The 10,894-nt window shown below is 51.4% G+C and overlaps 1 protein-coding gene and 1 long non-coding RNA gene across 5 annotated transcripts in view; one reads left to right on the top strand and one right to left on the bottom strand.

Moving 5' to 3' along the window:
- Positions 1 to 1,726: 1,726 nt before the first annotated feature.
- LOC122476542 lies at positions 1,727 to 2,863 on the top strand. Its single transcript, XR_006295524.1, has 2 exons — positions 1,727 to 2,062; positions 2,579 to 2,863. It is a non-coding gene; the product is annotated as an uncharacterized LOC122476542 (long non-coding RNA).
- A 2,570-nt stretch (positions 2,864 to 5,433) lies between these two features.
- RGS8 (regulator of G protein signaling 8) overlaps positions 5,434 to 10,894 on the bottom strand; it is a 43,259-nt gene continuing 37,798 nt past the window's right edge. For all 4 annotated transcript variants that reach the window (XM_043569369.1, XM_043569368.1, XM_043569370.1 and 1 more), the window contains one exon: positions 5,434 to 10,514. In XM_043569369.1, coding sequence (XP_043425304.1) covers positions 10,332 to 10,514 — 183 coding nt within the window. In that variant the 3' untranslated portion in view covers positions 5,434 to 10,331. The remainder of the gene's footprint in view (positions 10,515 to 10,894) is intronic.

Below are 10,894 nucleotides of genomic sequence, written 5' to 3'. Positions count from 1 at the left end.
ACTCCTCCTCAAAAGAGGGCTTAACCCAGGCTGGCGAGCAGGTGGCCAACAGCTGCTCCCTCCACAGAGCAAGACTGTCTCCGTGGCTACAAAGCAGGTCCAGATGCCACCCCTCTGCGTGAGAATGTCTCCTCTGGCTGAGACCAGCCCCTCGGAAGAGCTGCCTGCAAAGGGCCATTTGCCAGCGGGAGGGGCCGGGTCCTGCAAGCCCCCTGGCTGCCCACAGGCACCACCTCCCCTCTTCCCTTGCAAGACCCCTTTATCTTAGCAACTGCCAGCCCTGAGTCAGGGAGGCAAACCAATAGATTCTTATGGGTAATTGCTGCATATTCATCTCCCCAGGACTCAACTCCCTTTCTCCCCTCTATGGGGAGACTGCCCTGCTCAGCATGCCCCCACCTGGGGGATTCTGCTATTTGAATGTGACGATGATGCATAAGGTCCTAGAAGCTCTCTTCCAGCTCCTCACCCCTTCCTTGCCATTTCCTGGCAGACGTTGCCAATCTAAGCCCTGCGGAGCTGTGGATTCAAAGCATCCTCGCTATTGGTGACAGCTGACCTGGGAAAGCACTGACTGGAAAACCTCGACAATTTCATTTTATTTAAGGTTTGTGTGTGTTTTTTTTTTAATTTATTTTGAGAGTGAGAGAGATAGAGAGTGCAAGTGGGGGAGGGGCAGAGAGAGAGGGAGAGAAAGAGGACCCCCCCCCCCCGCAGGCTCCACGCTATCAGCGCAGAGCCCTACGTGAGGCTCCATCTCGCAGACCGTGAGGTCACGACCTGAGCCAAGACCAAGAGTCGGACGTTTAACCGACTGAGCCACCCAGGTACCCAGACAATTTCATTTTTAAGACATAAGATTAAAATAATTTCCCTTAACCTCCCAGCAAACATATACACAGCTATTCTGCACTCGTGGTGGGTTCCGGAGCCACTGGGACCTTGAGTGAGAACATGCACATCAGTGACGTTTCTCACATGTCTCCAAAGGCTACAAGTCAGGAGTAGCATTCTGGCCCCCCGCATAAAGTGGGGCAGGGCATACCAAAAGCGCTCCATCAGATAATTTGGTTTTGCAACTCACAGGATCTTGTTTTTAGCTCGGTCAATTCAAAGTTCGGGTCATTTGTTTGCATTCTGTGTGTCTCACTGGAAAGCCTGCATGACAAGTGAGTGATCCCTGCTAATTTAGGTCGTAGGGCATGTAAGGCGGGGACCTAATACCCTGGCTGGGGCAGAGCACCCTCCAGAATGAAAGGCACCTTGTTCTGCTTCCAGTGTCAGGCATCCCATTTGTCAATACAGCTTACATTCAACCTACCGCCCTGGACTTTCTACTGCCCACAGCCCCATGATCGGTTCTAGGATGGTAGCAAACCCGGGTCGAAATCTCCGATACCTGTGGGTACTATTTTGGCGTTGCCTACACATGCCAGCTCCTGCCCAGTGCTTTGCCCATCTCATCTCCAATCCTCACAGCCACCCTGCCTGGAAATGTGGGTACTACTATCCCCCTTTTGCTAACAAGAAAACAGAGGCTAGAAGAGGCAAAGTTCCTTACCCACGGTCACACACCCTAAAAAGCAAAGGTTTCAGGATTCAATCTCAGGCATCCGAATCTCCATGTTCTCACCTGCCATGTGTGTAAGAGGAGAGCCCCTGTCCCTTTTGGCACCTGCAAGGCTAATCTTAATGCCTGAGGAGATGGGGCTGTTTCTCCCTCCGTGGGAAGGGCATGCCCGGAGCCTGTCCCACGGCAGACGCAGGAGACAGAGACCCAGCACGTCTGGGGTTGTGGGCAGGGCTATGACTCAGCCTGCCCCGGGAGAACCACGGGCTTGGAGGAGACGGTAGCAGACCCATCATCCTAAAGGAGACAGAGCACAAAGAGCAGGACAGAAACCAAACAAACTGGCACAAAGGCACCTGAACGCGAAGCTGGGGAAAAGCTCGGGCAGATAATCGGCGAATCCAATTTCCAGCTGGCTCTGCAGTGCATGCGTCAGCCACCAGCATTTCCATCAGGCCTTCAACATCTCCGGGAGCCCAGATTTTTGAGCAAGTAAAAGATAAGGAACTGACCCCCATTCCCACCCCAACCCTCACCTCCGCCTCGGCCTGTGTTGGCGTATACATGCATCCTTCCCACCCCAGGGGCAGCTCGGCTCCAGCACCCCCTCCCCTCCCCTGCACCCACGCACCTCACCCCACCCATGCATTCCCTTCTAGTCTACAGCAAAGCAGGGGTTAAAAACACCAGCTGTGGGTTTACAGGGCTGGGGTTCTAAATCCAATTCTGTCACCTGCAGGTTGCATGACCTTGGGTATGTTAAGCTCTCTGTGCCTCAGTTTCCTCATCTGTATGCGGGGATAAGAACCCAAAATGGTATCTACCTGCTATGGGCTGAACTGTGTCATGTCCCACACACCCCCCACCCCCCACCACTGCCAGCAAATTCATATGCTGATGCCTTAATCCCAAGTACTTCAGAATATGACTGAATTTGGAGATAGGCCTTCAGAGAGGTGATTAAATTAAAATGAGGCTGTTGGGGTAAGCCCTTATCCAACCCGACAGGTGTTTTCACAAGAAGAGGAAGAGACCCAAGGGGCATGGTCACAGAGGAAAGATGGCAAGAAGGTGGCCTTCTACAGCCAAGGAGAGAGGCCTCAGAAGAAATTAATCGTGCTTGCACCTTGATCTTGGATTTCCAGCCTGTAGAACTGTGAGGAAATACATGTCTGTTGTTTAAGCTACTCAGTCTGTGGTATTTTGTGACAGAAGCCTAGCAAATCAACACCCTACCGCATAGCATTGTGGTGGGGATTCAACGAGATGGAGCATCTAAATTGCTCTACAAAGCTCCTGGCTCCTAAATTGTCTTCTATTATATGGCCGCTTTTGAGTCTACAGCCACTCACTTTCTATACCCCTCATTTGGTAAGCCTTGTGCCAATGCTTGTGAAGGGCTAAGTTCCAGTGAGAGTTAAGTAAGTTCTCTGAGGGCCCAGGTAGTAGATTTCTGACCTCCACATCCAGCCTACCCTAGAAGTGCCTAATCTAGAAGGGCTGCTCAAAAACATTTGTAGAAATAATATTGTTTCAATAATTATCCAGGGACTGGAGTAGGGAACAAGGCAGACAGTCTTCAGGAAGTTTATGGTTTAGTGGGAAAGGGGGAGACACTGATCACGTAACACCTTTTGCCTTCAATCAAGAAGCCAAGCGGACTTGGAATGGAGGTGCTGGCTGGAGTCCTGGTGATCCGTGGGAGAGAAGGCACCAGCTGGTACCCACTGTGTGCCTGCTATGTCCTAGGCATTGGGATAAACAGGCTTCCGTGTTAACGTACACTGTGTTCACAACAGCCCCAAGCAGTTGGCTCTGTTTTTATTTTAGTTCTACAGATGAGAAAACTGAAGCACAGGGAAATAACTTTCCTAGGCCCACACAACTTGTAAGCAGAGTTCACAGCTGAGATTCAAACTCAGACTGTCTAGCATCAGAGCCCCAATTATCTGGAAGAGTGTGCTGACGGAACTCCAGTCAAAGATGGTTCTCTCAGGCTCGCGGCTTTGTTTTCATGGCTGGGCACACAGCCACTGTGACGTGCAGTGGGGGGATTGGTGTCCCCTCTGTGCTATAGAACCAGTCATGGGCAGGGGAGGCAGCACCCATGACAGGTCCCCACACTTTCCTTCTAGCTTTCAAAATGGCTTTGTCCCCTACCTCCTGGACAGGGGACAAGAACAGACCTCAACTAAGAAATGCATCCACAGGAGGGAGTTATATCAATGACTTCTCTTGTTTTCCTCTGGCCACTTGCTTGGCGTAGACAATAGGACAGAAGGGATTTTGCTTGTTTTCCCCACATTTACTTCGTGGTAATGAGATGCTCAGCATAGTGTTAAGTGTTTTCCATCTGAAAGAGGCTCTGTCAAGGCCTAGGAGATAGATCTCAGATCCAAAGGGTTCCAGACCCAGCAAACACTGCAGGGAGGGACCAGGGGACCAGTGAGGGGCACTCCAAAGCTGTCCCACCAGAGAAAAAGGTCAGGGCCAGAGAGAATTTGTGAAGGTTTTTGGAGCTTTTAGTGTACTATGAGTCCAGCCTCCCTCCCAAAGGGCTAAGTGCCTGCCTCTCACCTCACCCCCAGGGAGTGTGGGTATACAGGGTTCCTGGGAGAGCCTGACATGTGCCCCTGAGGCTTGGAAACCTAATCCCAGCCTAGAAAATCAAAACATGAGCTGGGGGCTGGCAGGGGGCTCTGGGTGCAGAGCAGAAGCCTTGTGATTCTAGGGTCAAGTATGCCCCAAATGCTTCTAGTCGGCCAGCTGTGGGTCTCTGAGACGAAGACTGGCATGGGGTCATCCAAGGAGCTGTCCCAAAGGGTGGCCTGGAGGAACAGAGTGCAGCAGAGGGAAGCTAGGGCACTTCCCAAGAAGGAGCAAGCACCAGCCAGAGTAGGAAAGCATTCAGCCTGTTTAGGGGAGCTGGAGGTAACAGGGAAAGAGTCCTCAGAGGCAGGGTCTCCAAGGAACCCAGGAAGGACCCACCAGAGTTTTCCCAGGCCCAAAGAGCACCCCCCCACCCCCGCTCCCTTCCCTCTCTTCTTTCCCTGCCCTTCTCAGTTCTGGAAGGGTCAGAAACCCAAGTGGCAATAAGGGTAAGGGGCATAGCTGGAAAGAGAGGAACCAATCACACACCCTCCCCAGCAGCAGGTCCCTGTCCTGCCCAGGCTGCTACCCCTCAAAGCCCAGTCCTCAACACTGGATTTTGGGAGTGATGGTTTGCATGACAAAAGGCTTTTTCAGTTAACCCAAAGCATTCCACCTGTGAAGAAACACCCGCTTTCCTTTAGACAGACCTTCTCTGGTGCATTTTAATGATCTGGATTATTAACATTTCGTGTATCTCTAGCTTTTCCCCACACCTGCAAAATGAGCTTTTACAAGCAGACACTGCACCCTCTTCTCCTTTGGTCCCCTCCACGGACCCGATCACCAGAGACCAGTGTGCTTGATGACTAAAGCACACTTTTCAGGGACACGCCGACCGTATGAAGTGCGCCGCAGTCATGAGCAAGATCAACCCCCTCCATTTTCAGACTGCTCCAGCTGAACAAATACATACACCATCGCTCAGCCTTGTCTCTCCCTGCATTTCAAGCAGTAGGTGGTGCTAATAAAAACCTCGTATTTGTGTAGCACTTTACGGTTCCGAAGCCACCCTCGTCACCTAAAGTCACCCTCCACCCCCCACACCGTCCCAAACCACTCCCCACCCACACGGCTGCTTTTCCTGATGGCCGCCCCGTGCCAGCCCCTGCCTGGGGAGGCCACGTGCCCCCCTGGGGGAGCCCGTGTGTTGTGCGAAGCGTCTCCTCATAAAGAGTCAGCTGGCCAGAAACGTGGGCAGAGAGCGAAGGGCAGCGTGTTCAGGGTGTGTTTATTATGTTCTCACAGCCTTGTTTATAGTAAAGGTGAATGACATTATCCCACTTTGCACAGTAATGAGACAACTCAATGAGGACTCCATCAGCCAAGCGGTTTAAATGGCAGCTGGGCGGCTACGGATCTGTGGTGCACGCCGCGCGTGACTCAGCTAGGGCTCCCGCGGCTGGAGCGCAAGCCGCCGGCCACCTTTCCCCGCACGCGGCACACGGAAGGCGGCCGAAGGGTCCAAAGGGAGTAACGATCCACAAGGGAGCAGTTTCTCGAGCGGGCCTGGCCCCCAACCCTGGGAAGGCCAGTGGCCCCGTCCCGCAGCCTCCCATCTTGGTCCACGGCATCCCTGGGCGGTCCCGAGAGGCCACAGGGACAGGAAGACATTTCTGCTCTTGGCTTCTTCCTCCACGATCTCAGGCCAAGTGGCACAGGTTCTCAAAGGCAGGGGTGACTTTTGCCACCTCTCCCGCTTCTGACCCGGAGAGACGCATATTTAATGAGGGCTGACGCTCGGCGCACTGAAGGACAGTGTCAGGTGGAAAATCAGATTCCTCTGCTTTGCGTGGAAGTAGGCACGGACACGGTCAGGATGGTTCTGGGCGCTCGTGTCGATGGGGACCATCTCTGCCTCTGCCTGTGCCACTTTCACCTCTCCCTTCTGCTTCATGGAGAGGCAGCCGGCACCTCAGCCATTCGTCTTTCCCACCCTGTTCCTTCCTCTTTAGTCTCTTCCCACCCCCCCTCCCCCAGCTCTCAACACAATGGATTCGTGTCTTTCCCTCACAGTCCAGGGCCCCGGGGCGTGTGCACACCCCGGCCCCCTGCTCCCGGAGGCTGGGCCTGCCGCCCGGGGCAGAACACCGTTTCACAGCTTTGGTTTATTCAGAGCAGCAAGTTCTGGGGCGGGCGGGGAGGGGGAGCACCAGAGAATAAAATCAACTAGGAACTTTCATCTGCCCACCCAGCCTGAGACCAAAGAGGTGATCGTGAGGGCTAACAGCAGGCACTGAAGCCCCATTGTGGCCTTGGAAAAGAAAGCTCCAAAGAGCATATTCCTGGGGTGGGTGACCCTCCGATGAGAAACCTGGAAGTTGTCGTGCTTCCGCTATTATTACCCCGACACACCCTTTCCCCTGCTACCTGAGTTTCAACTACCACGTCATCCCATGGCCTTGGATACAGAGGCACAACCGAACGCAGACGGCCAAACACAGAGTGCATGAGAGCAAACAGACAAGGGAGCAGCCCAGGAGGCAAGCTTGGAGGAAGCACTGCGAATGGGGCTCAGGATGAGTGGGAAAACCTCTCTTAATCAAATACCCTCCAGAGCTCCCCACCATCGGCACACCCGCTGCCGAACACTGCATGCAGCTGGAACGTTTTGATCTCAAAGGAGTGAATCAGACTGAGACAGCACAGAGACAGCCTCCCCGAATCAAGCTCAGGGCTGGTGGGTTCCGGGTGTTGTGCCTGATTGCATCTTGGCTTGCTCCAGCCCTCTTGGCCACATGTTTGCATAAGCTCAGCCCTGCACATCCTCACTCCTCAGGCCGGTGCTTCCTCACCTCACCTGCACGTAGAATCACCTGGGGAGCTCTGAAAACTGCTGATGTCTTGGGTCGTGGCCCCAAGCTGTTCTGGGGTGGGACCTGGACATTTAGATTTCAAAACTCTACAGGTGATTCCAATGAGCAGCCAATGGTGGGAGCCACTGTCTTAGAACATCTTTTTTCAAAGCATGGTCTATGAGGACTTACTAAAAATGCAGTTTTCTGGGTCTGAAAACCCAGGTCTTTTGGATCAGCATCTCTGGGTGTGCAACCTGGGAATGAGCACTTGTAACAGGCTTTCTGGGTGAGCCTGGGCATGCTCAGAGGATCCTTCCTCACCCCAAAGGTGCCCTGGGGCTATGAATGGTTGTTACTGATTATGGTCTATTTGGTTTGCCAAAGGCAATGGGAAATCTTACACCTAGCCTAAAAACAGGTTGACGCGCAAATGGGGCCAAAAGGCCACTTGGGGGTGGAGAGCAGTCCTAAAGATCACAGCTCTGCCTGGCCTCCTGCCCTGGCTTGCCCTGGGTCTTCAGAGGTCCCAGGCCCAGAGCAAGCCTCAAGCCCAGAAGGCAGTCCACAGCACAAGCCTGGCACGAGGACAAAAGGAAGACCTTAAATGGAAGAAGTGGCACCTGCAGAGGCCCACCTAGCGAGGCAGATGAGGGCTTGTGGAAGAGGAGACGGGCAAGAGGGCAGGACCGGGAGACATGGACGGTCATGGATGAGGTATGCTTTGATATTGCTCTAGATGTTGTAAACATTTCTCTTTGTTTCGTCACAGACCAAAATCTGGGTTGGCATGACCTAAGTGCCTGAACATAGGCATCAGAGCAGAGAGCTCTGTGCCTTTTGTGGGAAGCAGGACAGAAAGGGTGTGAGGACAGCTCTACCCCATGGGAAGATGGTCTCTGTGGTGTCCTGGACTCATGCTCACAATGGTCTCACACACACACACACACACACGCACGCAGACACTCCACGGGAGTACCATAAATATAGCCATCACATTCCTCTACACACAGACACATGCCCACATATGCTCACATAGCAGCAAAATTCAGGATACCCAAGCTTGGTCCTTCACGCCTCCCCATCGTGGGAGGAAGTCACTGGGCGCCATGACACCACCATCTGCAGCCTTCATTCCACCAATGGTTGGCAAGAACTCTAGGCCTCAAGTGAGGCCACTGCACAACAGTCTTGTTCAGACTTCTCCTGGGGATAGTGGAAGTGGTAAAAAGGCCCCTCTGAAACATTTCATTTTTCCATAACTCTGTGCGGTTCCAATTTACATGCACCTCATATTCGACAGTAGAGTTGGCAGCAGATGTACATTTCATATGTAAACAATGTTTAAAATACCCTGTTCAAGAATTTGATCATTAAATTAATTCTGGCAGCTTTAGCTAAGAATGGTTTTTTACCAGTGGGGGCAGGGGAACACTACCTGATCTAACTAACAACACCTATTTGAGGCATCGGAGTTCTTGAACATGAGATTTCACAGAGTGCTTCGGTGTGAGGGCTAAGAGGTATGTGTTCTCTCCTTGATGGTTCAGACAGACTCACCAGCCCTCACTTACAGATACAACGTGTCATGGCGGAGCAATGGACCCTAACACCAGTGGGACTCAAGAGCCTTCTTGAACTTGTCTAGCTGCAGCCAAGGAAGGAAGAAATTCACAAAGTTACTGGACAGGAATGCAAACACTAGAATCCTGTGTACCTAAAGAGGCCCATCACCCCACAAAAGGAGAATGCTTCAGCCCAGTTCTCAATCGCCTGCACTCCAGAGCTTACGCCTCATCGCAGCTATTTCATTTAGTCAAGCTGAAAGTTGTGGAGATCTGCAATGACTCCAAATCCACCGGCTGTGAATTATCCCAATAGTAACTCCACCATATTCTCTACGATTTGGTCCACCTGGAGACCAGCCTCTTCCAGACTCCTCTTCCACTTTCCGGTCTCTCTGCTGAGGATTCATATCCCTGGCACTGCAAATTTGTGCCGAAGTCCACTTTTCTCTCAGGAAGCTAGGGTGCTTTACGCTCACCCTCCAAGGAAGAGTATCCTGACATATTTCCAAAAGGAGCCTCAGGGTACCATGAAAGCATTTTAGGAAGATTCTCCACAGCCAGATGTTCACAGTGATCTTAGCCTCACCTCCTGTTCCATGTTCAATCCCAAAAGGTCAGAGATCAAGAAGGAAGTTGCTGAATAGCCAAGATGGCCCTCATGAGAGAGACCTTTCTAAGAAAGCATGCTCCCAGGAAGCAAGCTGAAGAGTTACAGCCTAAGTTCCCATTCTCCCCCATCATAATTACATGACCTGCATGGAAGGGGGTACAGGGAGAGACAAGGAAAGTATTAGGCACCATGAAAGCTGTCCATGCTATGGGAATTCACCTCCCTTTGCCAAGCTGTCTGTCATTCTAAGAGATCAGTGATGTGTGATGCCACAGGGAGGTGACGGCGGAGAATACATTAAGCAACAGAGAGGTTATATGGCGCCCCATTGCACAAAAGTCTACTGGAGCTATGTTCCCTGGTCATTCGACTTCTGGAATACTTCTTGGTAGAATCAAGGAAGATCTGCAAGCTGTATCTTTCTTAAAAGCAGATGCCACATCAGAAATCATATAAGAGATCTTCTAAGACCCTTCATGGAATTGTGAGAGTAAAAATGTCTTGTGAATTTCCTAGGCTAAGATGGGCAGTGATGACAGCTTTTCACACTGGTCTAATGGAAATGGAAGAAATAGCCAGCTCCATGGAGTTTGCCGCTTCTCCCAGAGGCCACCTGTCAATGACAGCATTAGAAACCTGGGATTCCCCACAAACCTCTCTCCTACACTAGCACTGGCCACTACATTGTGACAGCAAATCACCTAGGTGAGCCGGAGTCTTCTAGCTATTCCTCACAGGGGTATAGTACAAGTTAGAGCCAGGAATCCTAACTGAGGAGGGTGTGGAAGTGGTGGGAATTGCATTTGCATTATTTACACATTAGCCCAGCATAGGAAATCTGCCTTCTCAGCGGAAATGACCCAAGGCATTGTGAAGGGCAAGTTGCTGCCCCAGAAGGAGGGTAACAGCAGCAAGGTGCTACCGCTAACCAAAACACAAACATGGGTTAATGGGATAGAGTCCGAGCTCTGGTGACTGGATCTTACTTTGGAATGGCCCTTCATCCACTCCTCATCCCCCAGGCTCCCAAACTAAACACCATTGCTTTTTGAACACCTATGACATTTCACATTAGAATATGGTCTTGGCAGCAAGGGGAGGGGGGAAGCCAGTGATCTCCAAGAGTCCCCATCTGAGGTCTAACTGAGCCTCCTCTGGCTTTGGGACAGCAAATCTAAGTACATTTTGGACCTCAGGAACCTGGGATAAGAGTCTTTCTCCATGAGGCTGTGTACTTTTCCCTGCGCTTGGTCAAAGCAAGTCAGGGATGGCTCTTGCATGTTCTTCCTCGTGGCTTCTCGGGTCTGGAAGTCTATGTTTACCTGGAGACACAAACAGAGAGCATGGTCACAGGCCCTCAAGGGCCAAGGTGCCTGGCAACTTCTCCTAGCTATGTAATAATTACTAATGACAGTATCTTATATATGTAAGCTTAGTCATGCTTTTCAAACTGTTTTCATGGAGGTTATCTCTTTTAATCCCAGCAAGAATCCTGTGAGGCCTGAAAAACAGACATTTTTTGTCTAAATTTACAGATAAGGACACTGAAGAAAAGAGATACTAAAAGGCTGCTCTAAAGCAGTATGGAAAGTTAGTAACAGAGCCAAGGCAAAATCCCAAATCACTTAACTCCTAATCCAGGGGTCTTCATGATGTCAAGCAAAGAGTGACACTGAAGGTAAGTATTAATGTGGATTCCCTA

The sequence above is a fragment of the Prionailurus bengalensis genome, chromosome E4 (assembly GCF_016509475.1).
Source record: "Prionailurus bengalensis isolate Pbe53 chromosome E4, Fcat_Pben_1.1_paternal_pri, whole genome shotgun sequence".
Lineage (NCBI taxonomy): Eukaryota > Metazoa > Chordata > Mammalia > Carnivora > Felidae > Prionailurus > Prionailurus bengalensis.
This window is presented reverse-complemented; position numbering and strand designations above follow the sequence as displayed.